The sequence below is a fragment of the Centruroides vittatus genome, unplaced genomic scaffold (assembly GCF_030686945.1).
Source record: "Centruroides vittatus isolate TY-2023 unplaced genomic scaffold, ASM3068694v2 contig_1162, whole genome shotgun sequence".
NCBI classification, from domain to species: domain Eukaryota; kingdom Metazoa; phylum Arthropoda; class Arachnida; order Scorpiones; family Buthidae; genus Centruroides; species Centruroides vittatus.
The window spans coordinates 541,906-562,365 of NW_027120748.1; the positions used below are offsets into that span (position 1 = coordinate 541,906).

General features: G+C 36.2%; 3 protein-coding genes across 3 annotated transcripts in view; 2 read left to right on the forward strand and 1 right to left on the reverse strand.

Moving 5' to 3' along the window:
- The first annotated feature begins 5,840 nt into the window (after positions 1-5,840).
- Positions 5,841-6,662, forward strand: LOC136980921 (uncharacterized). Its single transcript, XM_067277123.1, has one exon. It carries the CDS (start codon positions 5,841-5,843, stop codon positions 6,660-6,662), a length of 822 nt encoding a protein of 273 aa, XP_067133224.1.
- Positions 6,663-11,218: 4,556 nt separating this feature from the next.
- On the forward strand, positions 11,219-13,011 carry LOC136980938 (uncharacterized). The gene is made up of 2 exons (XM_067277140.1): positions 11,219-12,405; positions 12,539-13,011. Exons 1-2 carry the CDS (start codon positions 11,226-11,228, stop codon positions 13,009-13,011), a joined length of 1,653 nt encoding a protein of 550 aa, XP_067133241.1. The 5' UTR covers positions 11,219-11,225.
- Positions 13,012-18,025: 5,014 nt separating this feature from the next.
- The window catches only part of LOC136981115 (protein LSM14 homolog B-like), a 57,121-nt gene continuing 54,686 nt past the window's right edge, over positions 18,026-20,460 (reverse strand). The window contains exons 9-10 of the mRNA XM_067277394.1: positions 20,065-20,255; positions 18,026-19,980 (exon numbers count right to left, since the gene is read on the reverse strand). Coding sequence (XP_067133495.1) covers positions 19,937-19,980; positions 20,065-20,255 — 235 coding nt within the window. The 3' untranslated portion in view covers positions 18,026-19,936. The remainder of the gene's footprint in view (positions 19,981-20,064; positions 20,256-20,460) is intronic.

Sequence of the window (20,460 nt, forward strand, 5' to 3'; positions counted from 1 at the left end):
AATCATGTCTGATTCCATCCTGTGGCAATCTGCGATTTAAAGCATCAAAAAGAGCATTGATGCGACGTATGAAACTTATTGTAACATCTGCATTCTTTAGGCTAGCAACCTCACACTGTTTATAAAACAGCATAGCATCAGCAAAAGTATTACTAAATATCTATAAAGAAATGAGATAAATAAAAGTATTCTTATCAAATCAGATTATATAAGTAAAAAAAAAAAAGTGTTACTTGAGCTGCCAGCAATACACTCATTCTCTGGAAGTTATTGGGATTAACATGTATTTCAGTTACTTTGGGACATGCCTTTAATCCCTTTGGTAATTTGGAATCTTCATCAACAACTGCTTTAAAATGCTGTAATTCAACCCTTCCTTCAGGAAACTAAAAGTAAAAATGAAGAATAATGCAATGGCTTATATTATAAATTAGGTGAAAACACTTTATTTTCTTAGTTTTACCTGAAAGTATCTACTTTTCAAAAGATTGTTTCGCATACATTTTAAAATATGTGGTACATCAATAATTGCCAGTACTTGTCTATCTGCAGCAGGATTTGTAAATGAGCATTGTACATTATTTGTGTCTGCACAAATTCCTAAAGCTTTTAAAGCTGCTTTGTTTGTGCTGGCACCATCACAAACTATTGCATTGACTATTATACCACACTGCTCTAAATGAATAATTGCTTGCAAAATAAGTTTTGCAACAGTAGAACCTGGGACAGAGCTTTTTGAACAGAATGTGCCAATACATTGTACCCAACTAGCAAAGTGAGGTCTGAACATAAACACTAGGCCATGATCACCTGCTGTAAATTCACTCTGTGGCAACACAGAATTATCACCACAATCAACAAGTCCAATCATTTCACCAGTAGCTTTTGAAAGTTCTATATGTTTTTGAAGTGTAATTTCATCAAAAATTAAAACTTCCTGGCATTCTGTTTGTGGAATAGTCTCCAATTTTGACTTTAAAATAACAAAAAGATCTTCATCAAATCCAAATTTGGCATTAATGCCTCTGATATATTGATGCAGTGTAGACTGACAAGGTAAAGGCAAGTAATCATTATTTCTCAAAAATTCATAGACAGATGGTGACCTAATTTTTAAAAGCAAACAGTCAAGTAACCAATTAATGTCATATCTCATACCCTTTTTGCTTTTTATATGGCATGCTTTCAGCATGTGCTCTATTACAAGTTTCTGTCTCGGTGGTAAGGAATCAAGTTTATCAGCTGACAACTGTTTTATTTTAAGTTCAGCATTTTCTTGATGAAGCTTGAGATTTTCTGTTTGAAGAGTTTTCAGTTTCTTCTTATAGATCATCTTTTGCTTTCTGCACCGATACAAACCCTCTTTGACTTTTAACAATTCAGACTGCAAAGCAGAGATTTTATTGACATATAACAGCTCAGGATGCTGTGTAGTTGCTGCTTCAGATGTGGAGGGTTCTTCTATTTCATTTTCTACAGTTGTTACTTGAGAGTGTGTATCATGCAAATCTAATGATTGATTAAAAAATATTAAAAAAATCAGACAATTAATCTTAAAGTAGTTATAAGAAAAGTTAGGCCACAGAGAGATAGCCCTCAGTGAATCACAGTGGGTCTCACAAACCCAGCTCAATCTTTAGTTAGCATTTTTTAAATATAAAATGTTCCTTAAAAATACTGAAAAAATTTATATTTTTCCAACTTTTCGGCCCGATCAACATGAGATTAGAACGTTTTTTTATTTGATTTTACTTAGACTAGATGTCTTAAGCTTCCAATCGAAAAATTTATATTAAAACACAGGGTCCGAGAGACCCACTGCAACTCAGGCAAGGGCAAAAAGTTACATGGCTCACTAAGGATTAAGATTACATAAAAAACATATAAATATTTACATTTGGTATTGACTTTTCGGTATCTCTTCGTAGATGGTTCTTCATTTCTTGTGAGATATCGCGTTGATCGTTTTTGAGGTACAGACTTACTAATGTACTTAGGACAATTAGGGAAGTTTGATGGATATGCATCTGACGTTAATGCCCAGCGATCTCGTGGAATTTCTACTTTCTCTCCATTTATAACATGGGAGTAGGTTTTTAAAATAAATCTACTCGCAAAATGTACGTCACAAACATAACATTTACTTGTTAGCTTCTTGTCGTCTCGTGAAATGCATCGCATCCACTTCTCAATCTTATCGCTAGGAACACGGAAGAAATGTCTCTTCTCGTTCGATGACTTATATCCTGCCTTGCATCCTGGCACAAAGCACGTTGGCATTTTTATGTAGCTAAAAAAAACAATTATTATAGGTCGAAATCACTGAGTTCTGTATATCCAAAGCAAGAACAAGGCTCTTCTGCCAACAGTGGCGCCAACTAGCGGCAAAAATTGGCTCTAGCTAAGTTTGAACTATGAGTCGAAAGACCAGTTAATCTACCGACTCTGGTTTCAGTGAATAATATAAATAATTTTATTTAACTTTAGTTGCAACTTAAACGGAACAGAAATGAATATTTTTCCAAAAGATGAATCTTATCAAAAGTTACTTTACGTTACTAAACTTCAATACACCGTTAATTCACCATTATCATTTGACACTAATGTTACTTAGTGTCAGATGATAACGGTGAATTAATGGAGAAAGTCAAAACGTACAATTTCGGTGGGTATACTATAGATTACTCCCTATGAAATTTCGTGTGTTTGGGTATATATCTGAACTCAGGGGACCGAGACGAGTTCAACGATACTCTACTTTTGGACCGGAGACGAAAAATAAAAAAGTTATCATACTTTTTTCCGGCGATCGCGCGATGATAGGGAGTCGCGTCGCTCTCCGCTAAGTCGGCCTCGCTATCGCGATCAGGAGTCCCGTCGCTTGCCGTTAAAATTGCCTTTAGTAGACTTTCCCCCTTTTTTATTTTGTTCAAGAACTCCCGTGAATCGATCACTAGTTTAGCACATGGCGGCGTGTGGTGGCGCCCATACGAGAGGTCAGTCGGGCCGCCATGTTCGCTGCCATAAGTAACATTAACCGAAATGGCGATTGTGCGATGATCGGAAGTCGCGTCGCTCTCTCCGCTCTCGTATCGCGTGTTTAACGCTCCGGGAGATGACCGTAGTCCGACGTCACGGTTTGCAGACTTTACCGCAAGATGGCAATACTAGCAACTACGGTGCCGTCTGAATGAGAGCATTAAAAAAGTATGGTAACTTAAAAAGTGTGATAACTTTTTTATTTTTCGTCTCCGGTCCAAAAATGGGGTACCGTTGAACTCGTCTCGGTCCCCTGAGTTCAAATATATAATCAAAGTCCTGAAATTCCATAGGGAGTAATCTATAGTACACCCATTTCGGTATTAATTAATTAGACTGACAGATACAGGAGCAGTTAAAATGGCGGCCTACCGCTCTGGGGAACCCGGGATCGAAAATCTCCAGGAATTTTTTCAGGGGGGTAATCCATCCGGTTATGTCGAGCCTCGTACCTGAACACCCAGTTCCCACTGTAGGCCTGACGATGAACCTGGAGAAAAGACCTCTTAGTGACTACAAGACAGAGAGTTAAAAATTAGTGATGCAATGAATATTCGGTTACTAGTCGGTATTCAGCCGAATACCGAATACCTAAAAACAGGAGTAAGAAATAACAAAAGCACGGTAAATTAATCATTTTAGTATTTAGATTTAATGTTATCGGGTTAGTGTTGTTTGTTTATATGTATTTATAAGTTATAATCTGCACAAAATAAAAAAAAAGTACAGTAAAGCGTCGTTTATCCGAAAGCCAGTCAACCGAAAGGTCGGTTAACCGAAAGCTTTCCAGTCGGACTGTGTCATGCTGAATCGAATGTCTTTGATACTAGATTAACTTCTAAAGTATAATTTTTTTGTTTTATATTTTTCAATATACCCCGCGTTTCTTTATGCAGCGCTCGAGAAGCGCTTTACAGCGAACACACTGAAACTGGTTTCTAATTGGCGAACATTGCTCGTGACGTCATTTCGCTACGCTCTCGCTGCATAAAGAAACGCGGCCATATTTATTTTGTTTGTACAAAATAAAGAAATAATTTTTAACGATACAATAGCCTCGATTATTATTATAAAAATTTTCGTTAGGCTTAAAATCGACGAAAATTCAACACGAAGCGACACGTCAACGGAGAAAAATTTCAACATCGGATAGGTGAAGATATTTTTTCGTACATAATCGGTTATCCGAACAACCCCAGTCCCCAATTGATTCGGATAAATGACTCTCTACTGTATTATTAGTTACATGTATTCACAATTTATAATTACAAAGATCAGCACACGTATACACCTATTCGTTCGAGAATCGTCGCACATCTGAGGGTCTGACCCTGCCTATCCTTCTTTTTAAGCGCTCGTCTTCGCTCTTTCCTCTATCGCTCTAGTCCACGTATGCGTATGCATACATTATAATGTGCGCGCACGATACTTTCGATTCGTCACTTTTCCGTCGTAGATTTCCCATTTTACAATTAAGGGATTCATAGCCTGGTGATAACGGAGTAAAAAGACAGATAGAACGTCGGTATAAGTCAGTTATGATTTCACAGATTCGAGACACCTTGGTAGCCCGAATGGCCCCAGGCTTTCGCCCGTGCACGCTAAGTGACTTTCATTACAAGCATTTAGCTTTCCGAAGTCTATGAGAACAATTATTTGGCATTGATGGCCGCGAATTTCGCGCCAATAAGCTGCCTCGACTTGTTCGATTATGTTATCAACTCAATTTCATATTTATTTTCACATTTTCACATTTTCACTTCACGGTCCTTCCCAGTTCTTTTTCCGTTATTTACACGTGTAGGTCATTTTATTGTTATCCACATTTGATATCATCATTTATTACATACTGCCTTGGCGCTCTTGTCTGTCCGCTACAACTGTCAAGAATTAACGCGATTAGCGAAGCGTAGTGACAGCGGGCCAATAGAGAGCAGGGTCCTTGCCATCAGGGTTGCCAAATTGGCTTTTTTGATGCCAAATTTGCGAAATTTGGCTTTTTTTCAGTCTGATTGGCGTCAAAAATTTTGTTTGGCTTTTTGGTTTTTTTTTGGCTTTTTTCGAATAACATCATGATAATTTTATTTTTTAACAAATCTGATTTTATATTTTCCAGTAGGCATTCTAAGTTGTATATTATTAAAAGAAATGATCTTGGATCATACTAAATATCTCTATTTTCATTTTGCAACTCCAATAGTTCAAGAATTTGGAAGGTTAAATGGCCTTTTTCAACAAACTAAAGCAGGCCCTTATCAGTTGCATGAAAGTTTATTTTGCACTACAAAACTTTAAAAAGCAGACTTGATGATGGTAATTATAAGAAAAGTATTTCTAAAGTTGATTTTGGAATGAATTTGTGGCCGCTAGCGCCAGAGATCCCGAACACTGCCTGGCAACACTTGCCAACGAGATGTTGGCTGGCAACTTGTAAAAAAGAAGCGCGAAAGTTCGCGGGTTTTTGCCTGGATGTTGGCCGAGGATGTCGGTGACAGTTCTCACCTTTTTAATAAAGTTTTTTTGTTACTGTTCGTGTTTGTCTGCTTAGTTCTAAAGATCAGTAGGATCGAATGACAAAGTGGTGACCCGAACGTGATGCGATTAACGAACTACCTGGACTTCCGACTGAATTGGATAGTGAACAACTCTGTGTCTATGAAGGAACATTTTTAACAGGACATGCAGGTATGATCAGTTTCTGAATCGTAAATTCAATAAGACGACTAAGAGTGCGTGACTCGGGCTAAGCCTAATCAAAGACTATCCCGCTTTCCTTGTACCCGCATAGTTAGGCGCCCGAAATGGCGGAACAGAACGAGTTGGAAATCGAACGTGTACAGGCAAAAATGCCTATCTTCACTAAAACCAACATCAAATTATTTTTTGTGCAGCTAGACGCAGCTTTTGCCATTAATCGGATTACAGGTGAGAACACTAAGTACAACTATTTAATCAATTCCCTGGACGCGGAGATTCTATCTAACGTCAGTGACTTAGTATTTGACCGTCCAGCCGAGGCTCCGTTTACTAAACTCAAAGATCGACTCCTCGAAATTTTTCAGAACTCCGCTGTCAAAGAGGCTAAAATTCTGCTTGAAGATCTGGCGTTAGGGGATCAGAAACCCAGCGTTTTACTCCGTAAAATGAGGGAGCTTTCAGCGGGCAAGATTACCGAAGAATTTCTTAGAAACTTGTGGCTCCAACGTCTCTCCAAAAATATTCAGACAGTTCTGGCTGTTAGCGGTGATGAACTAGGCAAGCTAGCCATCCTTGCTGACAAGGTTGCTGAACTTACAGAACCAACCCAACTGGCCAGCATCAACTTAGAAGCCGGAAATCCCGTAATCAAAAATCTCGAAATGCAGATTTTAGAACTCACAACGAAGGTTGCAGAACTTAATGTATCGCGTACTGCTCGTCCCTGTTATCGTAGTAGAGAGAGAAACCGACATGATCCGAATTCGAGGTATCGCATTAGTTCACGCCCTCGAGGAAGAAGCCTCAATCGTCAGGGATATTGTTACTACCATGATAAGTTTGGATCAGCCGCTAGGAAATGTCGTTCGCCGTGTTCCTTTGACCGAACTGCTGATCAGGGAAACGAGCGCAGCCAGCCGCAGTAACGGCCTGTGGGTCCAGCCTGGCTCCTAAATATAGCCGTCTGTTTGTGTATGACAACAAAACTGGCCTAAATTTCTTAATTGATTCTGGAGCAGATTTATCGATCATTCCCAATCGCACCAAGAATCAGCCTACAAAGGTTGAATTGTATGCTGCCAATGACTCTAAAATCTCAATGTATGGAACAAAGGTGCTAGAACTTGACCTGAACTTAAGACGTTCTTTCAGATGGGAATTTACCATAGCTGATGTGCAGAAGCCTATAATCGGTGCAGACTTTTTGGCCAACTTTGGACTCATTCTCGACACCAGAAACAGATTACTGGTCGACCCCCTGACTTCCCTTACTACACGAGGAAGATATTATACAGGACCACCTACTTCAGTCAAAACTATAATCAGCAATTCCCCAATGCAGGATATTCTCAAGGACTTTCCACATCTCACTCGTCCTCGACCGTTTTTAGATAAAGTCAGGCACAACACAGTGCATTATATCGAGACACACGGTCCACCCGTATTTGCCAAACCCCGTAGATTGCATCCGGCTCAGCTGCAAGTAGCAAAGCAAGAATTCCAGCACATGATGGAGTTAGGTATATGCAGACCATCAAAGTCCAACTGGGCTTCTCCCCTCCATATGGTGCCGAAGGGCTGTAACGATTGGAGACCTACTGGAGACTATCGTGCCCTGAATAGGATAACTGTTCCCGATCACTATCCAGTGCCACACATCCACGATTTTGGTCAAAGTCTACACGGAGCCCGAATATTTTCCAAGATCGATTTGGTTAGAGCCTTCCATCATATACCAGTGAACCCAGATGATGTGCCAAAGACAGCCATTACAACGCCATTTGGGCTATTTGAATTCGTTTTCCTCCCTTTTGGTCTCTGCAACGCAGCCCAATCATTCCAACGATTCATGCACGAAGTTCTGACAGGCTTAAACTTTTGTTTTTCATACCTAGATGACATCCTCATTGCTAGCACTTCGTGGGAGGAACATAAGATGCACATGCGGCAAGTGTTTCAACGCCTTGACAAGTACGGTCTGCAAATCAATGCATCCAAGTGTACTTTTGCTGCCCCACATGTATCATTCTTAGGATATATGGTGTCTTCCCACGGCGTTATGCCACTTCCAGAACGTGTATCTGCCATAACTCAACAGAAGCGACCACAGACCCTCAAACAACTGAGAAGGTTCTTAGGCATCTTGAACTTCTATCGTAGGTTCCTACCCCATGCGGCCCATCACCAAGCTCCTTTACACGATCTACTTAAAGGAGCAAAGAAAAACGACCAGCGCGAGATTAAATGGACTGACAATTCGATTCAGGCATTTGAGTCATGTAAGTCACAATTAGCAGATGCCACCTTACTACATCATCCTTCACCAAGTGCTACCCTTGCACTTCACGTCGATGCATCCGATTCTGCTGTGGGCGCTGCCTTTCATCAAGTTACAGCACAAGGTCTCCAGCCACTGGCGTTCTTTTCCCGCAAACTGAGTAACTCTCAGCGTCAGTATTCTGCATACGACCGAGAACTTTTGGCTGTGTATTTGGCTGTGAAACATTTCCGGTTTATGCTGGAAGCACGACAGTTCACCATTTACACAGACCATAAACCATTAACGTTTGCCTTCCAGCAACGACACGATAAGTGTACACCCCGTCAGTTGAGACATCTTGATTTTATAGGACAATTCTCAACAGACATCAGACACATAAAGGGGATCGATAACGTTCCAGCTGATGCTATTTCCCATATTGAATCAATTAGTAGCCCATCTATAGATTATAGCAAAATTGCAAAAGACCAACAGCAAGATCCTGAGCTCCAGTCTCTCCTGACTTCAAGTGACTTATCACTTGTACTTAAGAAGTTTAAACTTCCTGATAGTGATGTCGAAATTTACTGTGATGTATCGACAGGTCGCATTCGTCCATACATTCCGCCTAGATATCGTCGCACTGCTTTCAACACTGTCCATAACCTGTCCCATCCAGGTGTAAGGAGCTCAACAAGATTGGTAAAAGCAAAATTTGTTTGGCCATCCATCAGTAAAGACTGCCAGACATGGTCTCGCACCTGCATTTCTTGTCAACGATCGAAGATCCAGAGACATGTCGCTAGCCCTTTGGGAACCTTTCCTGTTCCAGACGCTAGATTTTTAAATATTCATATTGACATTGTTGGTCCATTTCCACCTTCCAACGGCTCAACATATTGCCTCACAATCATCGATAGATTTTCTCGTTGGCCTGAAGCAATCCCGTTGCCAGATATAGCAGCTGAAACAGTAGCTTCAGCCCTGTACTCAGGCTGGATATCTCGCTTTGGAGTGCCTGCCCAAATAACATCTGACCAAGGACGGCAATTCGAATCTGGCTTATTTAAATCTCTCACTCAGCTTCTTGGTACCCAAAGAGTTAGGACAACAGCATACCATCCAATTGCAAATGGCATTGTTGAACGCTTTCATCGTTCACTTAAAACTGCCATCAAGTGTCACTCTACTGAAAGATGGACGGAAGTGCTACCTACAGTCTTGTTAGGATTGCGAAGTGCGCTCCATGAAGACACCAATACTACCGCGGCTGAGATGCTCTATGGCACCAGCCTCTGACTGCCTGGAGAGTTTTTCGTCCCAGGTTCTCAGGACGTCAATCCATGTTCTTTCGTCGAAAAACTCAGGACGATGATGGCAAACTTAAAACCAGTGCCTGTGGTGCACCACTCCTACCGCAACCCATTTATCCACAAAGAACTGCAGTCATGTTCCCACGTATTTCTTTGCAATGATGCTGTACGGAAGCCCTTGCAGCCTCCATACGATGGACCCTACGAAGTCGTGTCACGTGGTAGCAAGACATTCACTCTATGCATAAAGGGAAAAGAAACTGTAGTTTCTATTGATCGACTGAAACCGGCTTTTATTCTCGCAGCGAGTGAGTCGGACCAGTTACCCCCAACGTCTCCAATGCCAAGACCAGCGCCAACTAGACGTACCACAGACAATCCAGCCCCAACGCAACAAACTACCACACGCTCTGGCCGACATGTAACCTTTCCCGCTCGTTTCGTGTCGCAGACACTGGTGGGGGAGTTGCTGTGGCCGCCAGCGCCAGAGATCCCAAACACTGCCTAGCAACACTTGCCAACGAGATGTTGGCTGGCAACTTGTAAAAAAGAAGCGCGAAAGTTCGCGGGGTTTTTGCCTGGATGTTGGCCGAGGATGTCGGTGACAGTTCTCACCTTTTTAATAAAGTTTTTTTGTTACTGTTCGTGTTTGTCTGCTTAGTTCTAAAGATCAGTAGGATCGAATGACAAAAATTTTTTGAACGAATGAGATAAATACCTGCAGGTAAATAATAATGGTGAAAAAATCAAGCAACAATTTCTAACTATCAAGGAAAGGTGTTTTCACACGTTAGAAGAGGCTTTAAACCAAGTTCAACAAAGGCTTCCATCAGGAATGAATTTATTTCAAGATCTCGCACAATTAAGCCCAAATATAATTTTAAACCAAACTTTATGACCAAAGTTTTCTAAATTCCCATTTTTGAATTTAGCACAAGACAATCTTAATGATTGAAGACAATGATTGAAGAGCAATACAGAAAATTACCTTTGTCAATTGGATAGACGAAGATCAATTTAAGAAATATGGAATACCCAATGAAAGTGAGCTTTTTTAGCAAAAAATATTGCAAAAAATACAAAATCCCCAATTCAAAGAACTTGCGACTTTTGCCCTCAATTGACTAATAACACCTATTAGCAATGCTACAGTAGAGAGGGTGTTTTCACTTTTAACTCATTTTAAGAATAAGGCAAGGAATAGAATGCAACTTTCTCTTCTAGATGCAATTATTAGGATTAGGTCACAACTTTTGTCCTCAAATATATGTTGCAAAGAATTTGTCCCTTCGCATAAAATGTTAGAGTATTTTACTTCTGAGAAACTATTCCTCTGAATCAATTTCTTCCCTTAATCATGAAGATATGCTTTTTGGAAAAGAAGCATTGACATAATAAAATAGCATTCAAATATAATTAAAGTATAATGTATATAAAATATATAATAAATTTTGGCATTTTTCTGGCTTTTTTTTAATCTTAGTTGGCTCTTTATAAACATTTAAATCTGGCTACCCTGCTTGCCATAATGTGGTTTGCGCGCCATTTTTGTACGTGTGTTAATCAAGCCGAATAGTTTGGCGGAATATTCGGCTATTCGGCCTGTGGCCGAATATACTATTCGTTGCATCGCTGTTAAAAATGTTTATTATATATCAACGTTTTTAATATTTTAATGGATTTTAAAATTATCAGTTAAATAAAGTATGATTAAATATTTAAAAAATATATCATTTCGCGGACAGAATTTTGTATAGAATTAAAGATACTTTTCAGTTGAAGTTTGATCATTTCTTAACGTATTAAAAATATACTTTCATTATTTCTTCTTCAACAATGAAATATGCTAATAATTATGTTTGAAACACTGTTGTAATATTTTTTAATTTTTTATGCAATAATCTATCCAGGTAATAATGAGAAGTCGAAAAACTAAAATACTGATAATGAATTTATATTTGCATTTTATTGGAAGTCCCTTCATTTTGCTTGCAAGCTGCACCATCATATCAATTGATGATAGAAGAAAACAATTAAAAAATAAAGAGATCAGTTCCGTTTACGCTAAAAATCTGTCTGGAACACATAAATTGCAACTTTTGAACTTGAAACACAATAATCTAAATATAATTAAGAATTATTTTAGTTTAAATAGTAAAATATATTGGCCATTCCAAAAATTCAACAGCAGCAACAAGAAACATCGAAGATCAATCCATTTTAAAGATTTCAGAAATGGCCATAGACCAGTAAGGAAAAGCAAACGTAAGTGGCCTAAACATCCAGTTCGTTACCGTAAAAATAATCTTAAACAAGTAAAGAAAAAGAATAAATTTAAAATTAGAAAAATGGAGAAATTTTATACCATAGAAAATTTCAAGAAGAAAAGATTAGTAAACGAGAAAATAAACCGTAATGATGGAATAATGTATGTCAATACACTCGAACCTTCATATAAAGAAGAGTTGTTCGCCATTACAACAGGCCTTTTAGGAGGGATATCATTGATTTCGTTAATTAGTTTCATAGTATTTATTATAAAGAAGAAGCTGGGATCAAATTCATTACGCATCAAAAATAAACTTACACCCACTGATTATGGGATTGCTACTACCACGTCCGAATCGGATTTTGATGAAAGTGTAATTAAAGCAACGCGTAAACTTCAATATACCGAATTACCATTAGAATCCAATTTACCGGTTAGATTCGATACGGGTATTCAATGTGTGCCAGATACCAAGAAATCTGAGAATATAACGCCCGAAAACGAAGAAAGGAGAGAACTAATTCAAAGAAATTCAATCGAAACCATTACTCAGCCTATGGAGGAGGAACAAGAATTAAAATCGAATAAACAAGATATCGTAAATGACGAATACTCTCAAAAAGAACTTGTTTCCACTCCTAAAATAAGATTGGATAAAACCATAAAAAATAATGAAATGTATTATTATTCTGACGAAACGTCTGATTCTGATTTTCTAATGGACATAAAGAGTAAGATATTAATATCAAGTTCAAGTTCGTCATCTCTTGAAATATTAGAATCACACGAGGAGGAAGACGATAAAAGTGAAGTCGATGATCAGTTTAGTAAGTTTGTATGCTTACATATCTATTATAATAAATTGTAATAATAAATTAGAAATTCATAATTTTGAAGTAATATGGTATAATACTGTATATGAATCATTATCCATTGAATATGAAATTTAAAATTTTGCAGGTGAAGATATAAAATATCGGAAACGTGAACAGAATAATGAGAAAAGATTTGTATTTGAGGTTCGAACAAGACGTATAAACAGCAAGCATTCATCGAAATCAAAAGATGAAGATTCTGAAACAAATACATCGCTTCGAACCGACTCTATATCTTCTTTACTACCAATGTCGTCTTCGACAGCATCCTACACATCGGAGAATGATTCAAAATTAAAAGACAGATTAAAATCCAATAAATCTTTTATTTGGGATAGAGTCGAAGAGAATTTCTATTCTAACGAAGACGAAACAAAAAAACAAAATCGACACGCTCAAATAATTCCAGAGGAATCTGTAAGCAGTGAGAGTGAAGAATGGCCGCGTTTACAATCTCGAAGAAACAAAGAACGTTTTAAACTTCTTCCAAATTGGTCGAATAAAACACCTCAATTACTAAGTCACTGGAAAGTTCAGGAGTGGCTGCAGTGGCAATAAAAACTTATGCCAGCAATATTGTTGATAACGGGTGTGATTTTCTCTTTTCAAAAGATCCTACTGTCGGTTCAACTCCACGATCTTTAGACAGACAGAAAAGATCTAAATATAAATCATTTGTTCGGATAGATTCGCCGTTTCTAAAGGTAGGCGTTGGTGTCTTCTTATTGCAGGCAAAGGTAAAGTTCCTCGTGGTCATCGTTTCAGGTTTACCGGAATGTAACTAGATGATCATAATTTGTAACTCAATTCAATTGGAAATAAATTTTGAACGATATTATAGTTATGGTGTCAATTTTATTCAGCCTACCAGTGGATAAAACCACTGAACGCTGATAGTTCGCTCCTTAACGAGCTGGTCACGCAGTTTTCCGGGTTTTCTTCGTCTCTAATAATATAAAAGTCGTCGTCTCTCCGTGTATTCCTTATAACTCCTGCACTTTTTGTCCTATCCAGATGAAATTTTGGTTATATTCGTTTTATGTTCTGACGGAAAGCATGCGCTACTTATTTTGCGGAAATATTGGCTATAGAATAAGCATTTTATCGATTTCGGATCGGTTGATCGCAGTGACGTCTGTGACCTCATTCAGTTCGTGCGTGACGACGGAATTTCCCTTAAGTTTCATTTTTAAATATTTTGGCAAATGGCGTATTTAAAAACTTATTACTTTATTAAATTTAAAAAGATAGCCTCATCGTGTCACTTCTAAAACAAATTTTTTAAAAAATCTTTCCATAGTGACCACGCGACGTTCTATTATCCAATAGGAAGTAACGAGACAAGGTTGCCATCTGTAAGATAATTTCAGAAATACATCTTACTCTCAAAATAACCGTTTACTATTGAACAAATTTAATTCGCAATAACCATTTTTGCGCTGTACGTGCGAGATTGCAGAGTTGAGTTAAACGAGTCAGAATGGAAGAGAGGTGCCGTTTCGTATGTGGGTGTGATATACACCGAATCAGACTCAACAGTTATAAAAATCGTTCAGATTGATCTTCGTACCCGCAATCGAACTCAGTTCGATCGGTTTACATAGCGTTACACAGAAAACGGTGTTTTAGACCCTCGGAGAAAAAAATCGGCAAAAAAAAAATTTTTTTTTGAATTTTCGGATGTTTTTTCAGTCCCCAAATTTTGTGAAAAATTTTTTCCCGCGCGAAAAAATTTTATTGCGATTTTAATTAACCCTTAATGATGCGCGATTAACGCTTAATTGTTTTTTTATGGGATTTTTTTATGGAACTTTATTCATCCTTCTAAAGTTCTAGCGCGCCGATTTTACTTCGGTAAAGTTATTTAAAGCTATTTTCTGATGTAAAAAACAACATCAAATAGTTTTTTAATTTTTTTAATTAATTAAACGTAATTATAAAAAATCTATTAAGTCGGGGGGTCGGAAATTTCAATTAAAATCGTAATTAAAAAAATATTTTGAAATATCCTGCCATCTAGTATTCACCCTACTTTTTACCCTTCTCCTCCCGAGAGTTTCATGAGAATGTCCCGCGAAAGACGACACCAGCTGTTCTCAAGGTCATCCAGCTGTGTAAACAATAACTCATCGGTGTCAAGGTTCGCGCTAAGGCGAGAAAAAGGAAATTGTTCTTTGAAGCTTTTTCTTCAAAATTAACACATTTCTTTCGTTTTTAATATTTTTAATGTAATTAAACATAATTAATTAAAAAAATTTTAAAAAAACGGACCGGAGGTGTTAAACACAAAAATAAAGCTTACAGCGATAACATTCTTGGATCTGCGGGTGACGATTGTAAATCTTTAGATTCTCTTTTCGTAGATTGTCTCAATAGAAGAATCCTTCAAAGTCCTCTGTGGAGTGGCCGGATGGCCGAGCGGTCAAGGTGGCAGCCTACCGCTCTGGGGGACCCGGGATCGAATCCGAACGGGTCGAATAATCCCCAGGAATTTTTCAGGGGGTGGTCCATTCGGATATGTCGGGCACCGTTCCTCACCACCCGGTCGCCCCATTGTGGGCCTGGCCGAACCCATAATGGGCCTACTAAAAGAGGCCTTCTTAGTGCCCACAGGGCGGAAATAGTTACAAAAAAAAAAGTCCTCTTTGGAGTCGAATGCCACGGGGCGTTGTGAGAAAGTCTGATGAGAAGGTGATGATCAGTCCAGTTCGAGTAGAGGATGAAGTAGAGAATTCAACCAAATAGACGCTATACAATGAGAAGTCAGAAACTGTGTCCTTGAAATCAGCATTATCATCGCTTTTGGTACCAGATCAACCACTTCGATTAGTTATTTTTCCTCATCCTCACATTCTAATTGGTCGTCATTTATTCGAAGTGTAACGAGACCTGGGGCCGTATTCTGGTTACTGTCTCTCACAAGCCGGTCGCTGATTGGCTGATCATTTGGATTAGCCAATCAGCGACCGGCTTGTGAGAGACACGAGATGACCAGAATATGGCCCCTGAACTCAGATCGTGGGATGAGTCAAAATCGACGTTTAATTGGATTCCGACCGAAGATAGTTGATCTTACGACTTGGTCTAATTTCTGAGAAAAGGTTTTCCTCCATTATTAAATTTATTACTTACTTTTATGGACAAAAATTTATATTTTATAATATGCCATTATAATTCTACTTGTACAAAATATAAGCACTACCTACATTAATACATTTTATTTCAGAGAAGTTTCCATCTACTGAGCCGAGCCTTTTTTGACACATGGCAGCGTTAAACTAAGAGGTCGCAAGCACGAGGGGGTTGGTTAAAAATTTTAAAGTCACAAAATTTGGAAAAACTAAGGTTTATACATATGAGGTAAGTACGATATATAAAGAATGTGTTACATATTTATTAATCGGGCGGATTCAGGAATTTCATTTAGGGATGCGCTTCATGTCAATATCGATATCCTTTGTACCGTAGTTCTATAGAAAACTCTTTTCTTAGAATTTTTGGATTTTAGGAAGTGCATGCGCACCCCGTCAATAATTATTTGTTAATATTCGATATGTTTAAATTGTACGAAAAAACGTAAATTTTAGATTATGCCATTCAGAGATTTGTTTTACACAATATAAAGGATCTGATAAAAAGTTTGAGATTCTGACGTAAGGAAACCTAGTTAATACGTCTGTTGACAGAGGGCGTAAATGTGACGGATCAAGACCAAGGTCTGTATAACGTTGATCAAGATAACTGTATGATAATATCCGGTACATCTATCTAAATAACGTGCTCGTTAGATCGTAAGTGTTATCGCTCATCAAACTAACGTACGGTACATACAATTCATCTTTGTTTTATCAATGTTGAATTAAAAATACTCGTTATTTTGTCAAAAGATGCCCAGGGGAAGCGTAAGAGTAAAATTGGTCAGGTAAATTCTAGATCTCTTTTACATCTAGAATTAAGAATAAGAACAACGGAGACCATAAAGTCTGACTAGGAGCAACATCGAGTAAGAATGTCTGTCAAGGGCTGCATCTCTACACTTCTCAATTCTTCAAACTCTACTTTCTCATAAAAAAAGTACTCTGTCATGCTTGACTGGGGAATTTCTATTAACTAAATAAGGCTAGTTTCCCGTAGAAAGTTCTTACAGAAGGCATCACCCGTTGGAGATTACCCAAATGTTATCTTTATCCCATCAAACCTATAAAGAATCTATTAGTCTAAAAGATCACTCACAATATCCTAATTCGAAATTCCATGATCTTTGAAATGAATATAATTTCAAAAGAAATTACTTTTGCAGCTGCAAAAACTTTCAGTCACCTTTTTACCATGATGCATAGTTAATGCCAAAAAACCATTAGCAGTACAGTTGTCCCTTGATAATCTGACAGGTATGGGACCAAAGGGGTGTCGGATTACCAAAAGTGTCCGGATTACCGAAAGTGATTACATATTTGGCATTGTTTTGCTAGCAGTAGCCTATAATATTCCTACATTTTATGAGTAAAATGCTGCCTAGGTTAATATGGAAATGAAACACCCATTTCGGTTAACTAAAACATGTTTATTAAAAGAAATATGGAAGCCAATAAAAGTACATACAGTATGTATAGCCATAAATAATACAGTACATACAGAACTGCTCATGGAAAACACAAGAAATGTATGTCATCGTGTAAGAATTGGGTGGGGAGATTCATGTTGCGACATGCTTCTGTGCAAGCAGACACGTAACGGGGACTACGGTGCCCTTGACGGGAGGTGCGTCAGACTACTGAGCATGTTGGATTACAAAACGTTAGACTATCAAGGGACAACTGTAGTTGGAAATTCTCAGACTCAAATTAGTTTCTAACTTAACAAAATTGATTTTAAAATCTCGCCAATACTGATCGAAGAATATGTCACTTGGAACTAGTTTACTTCTAACTCCTATAATACTCCATTCTTTATAGCAGAGCATTTATAAGAGGGCTAGAGCATTATAAGAGTTAAAAGTATCCAGATTATCTCCTTGTTATTGCAATGACAAATCTCGTGTGAATGCAAAATGAAATTTTCAATACCAGATATTTATGTTTTCACTTCTATGATCAGATAAAATTATTTTGTAAAGGACAAACATAATTTTGTTGTAAAACAGACTCTGCTATTGAAATGTTTGAGAAAAATTAACGTTATTCTAGAAAATAAATGTTCACTTCGTATACTTTAAAATCACCTCAGAAATTTTATTACACTAAAAAATATGTTTAACAACATTTTTATTCGATGTGCATATTTACTTACATTGGCTAAAGAAAACAATGGGAAAAATGAATTCCCGCTGTATATATATATATATATATATACTCTGTTGAAAAAACAAACTGGATATTAAACATTTAAAATAAAAGATGTGATTGATTTATGATCAATTAATGTACAATTTGAAAAATTTTCATATATATATCGTGTGTATATATATATATATAATAGATAATGTATATATACTCGACTTAAACATGAGTTATGCTATTATGAACAATGTAAATTCACATTTAATGCAATAAAACTTCTTTGGACACAGAAATAAAAATATATTCATTAAAATCTTTTATTCTGTTCAGTTTGCCAAGTAAGATTTTTGCCAACTCTAAAAAGTTTATTTACAACAACCAGTAGAATTTGACTTTTAACAGAGCTTATTACTATTGACACATTTTATAAAAAAAAATTTTTTAAATAACATCTTCAAAATAATGCAATGAACTTAAATACTTGACAATCGATATCATAAGTTGAAACCAGACTGAAAATTTCTTGTTCTGATGAAAAATCTACTTCAATAATTTTTAATTTAGAGACTAGGCACACATTTGCATTGTTATTTTAGACAAATAATCATTTGTATACCAATGAATTTAAAATGAAATGATATATAAATAAATAAGAATTTCAAATTCTAGTATTTACTTGTTTCAAGTGTAGGCAGTTAACGTTTTTCTTTTACCTATTTGTACTATGTAACAAATTTATCAAAGAATATCCAATATAATCCTGGAATTTCAGGTTAATTAAACATTATAAAATAAATTTTGCATTTGAAAATGATGATAATCACATAAGTAAATAATATTTGGTCACAGATTTATTTGTTCTTGAAAAAAGAAATATTTTATTTGAGCCAATCAAATTTCATTCATAAAGGTAAAACTTATAAGTAACAACTTATACATAGTTTTAAAGTTTAGCCACATTAGGAACTGTGGACAATATTTAATTATAATTTGCTTTACTGTGTTTGATAAAGAAAAGAATTTTAATCAGAACAAACTCAAACTAGATTTTAAATCTGTTCCAAGTTTCTTCTAATTAATTACAACAAAATGTAATTCTATAGATAAAACCTGTGTGGGTATTTACTTTAAACAAGGACTTAAAAGAAAAACTATTTAAATTAACAATTTTATGAAACCATATGCTTTGATTTCCTATTATTTAAATTTTAAAGTTTACTTCAATTTTTACAGTGCAATATTTTCTGATATTTTTTTTGTAAATATATTTAAAATCTGTAACCATAAAATATTAATTTGGTAAATTTGTTTTTTAGTTATAAAAATAAAAAGATAACCAAACACATTAATGAATTATAATTATACAATTCACATGAAATGCAGTATAACTGTTATATCTGATATTTAATATAAAAGTATAGATATATTTAAGAAGGCAAAATACATCCATGGCGAGAAAACCCTGAAAAAAATAAATAATGATGCAAAAAAGCCTTTCAACCTTCTAATGAAATTTTTTTCTTAAGAAAGATGGAAAGTTTGATGATGTAATTTTTGACTTGGTTTTTTTTGGCCTTTATTGCTCATTAAACTCACTTTTTAATTTAGATTTACATTACATTCAGACTAAATGTAAAAAGTAATGACTGATGAGATTGTCTGGAAACAATACAAATTACATAAAAATGTTCTGTACAAAACAAGTCAATTAATAATGTTTATCTGAATAAACTTTGTGTATTAACATGTTTTTCTTTAATTATTTCAAAATAGTTTTTTTTTCTTTTCGAAAACACTCCATTTTCCTCTTAGAAACTGACTAAAATCAGACGTAATGAATTACTGTACCTGCTTTGCAATGCTCTGTATTCGATTGCAGATTCTCATTTTTATAAAAAGTACACAAAAGCCAAATAATACTAATTACTGTCAATATTTCAGAGGAACCTATAAATGTTAAATAATCATGGTCAACAAGGAGTGTTCTTAAATCCTTTTAAAATGATGAATGATCTACCAATAACAACAAGAAACATATTACATTGTTACAATCATAATTTTCAATCTGTACACAGGTACAAATCACATAATACTAACCACATAGCCACATACTTTTAGCCAGATACCCTATCAGTAATTGTAACCAAGCATACTATTCCAATGCCAGAACAATGTGGCAGATGGTTGGTCTGTCCTAATCATTTTCACTTTATGGGAAGACCACTACTCTGATTTCCTGCAGAACTTGCTGTAAGCATTAATAATATATATAAAATTAAGTATAATAAATATATAATGATAGAGAATAAAGAATTTATTTAATATAACTTACCTAGTCTTTCTCCACCACGACCACCTCTGAAATAACTTCCTCCTCCTCTATTATATCTAGTTCCACCTCGCCCACGAAATCCTCCCCTTCCTCTCCATGCATTACGTCTCATCCAACTATTGTTTGCCGAAACTCCAAAAGTTTCTACATTTAATTTCCGTTCTTGACGCCAATCATGACGTTGAAAATTTCTGTTAAAAAAAACTTGATATCATCTTTTAAAATTTTAATGTAGGAAAAAAAATTTAACCGGCAGATTTTTTTTTTTTTTTTTTGTTAAACTAACCAATTAAATAAAATAATTTAGTCTAAAGGAAAATAGTTAGACTATCACTTGTACTGATGTTAATAATTATAGAAATTTTATAATTAAATTTTTGTATATGTATAGAAAAT

Excerpts from the sequence above, each read along its gene's own strand:
- LOC136980938 (XM_067277140.1), top strand. The coding sequence starts at position 11,226 with ATGAGAAGTCGAAAAACTAAAATACTGATAATGAATTTATATTTGCAT. Across the intron at positions 12,406-12,538 it reads TGAAGTCGATGATCAGTTTA|GTGAAGATATAAAATATCGG; the intron begins GTAAGTTTGTAT and ends AAAATTTTGCAG.
- LOC136980921 (XM_067277123.1), top strand. The coding sequence starts at position 5,841 with ATGGCGGAACAGAACGAGTTGGAAATCGAACGTGTACAGGCAAAAATG.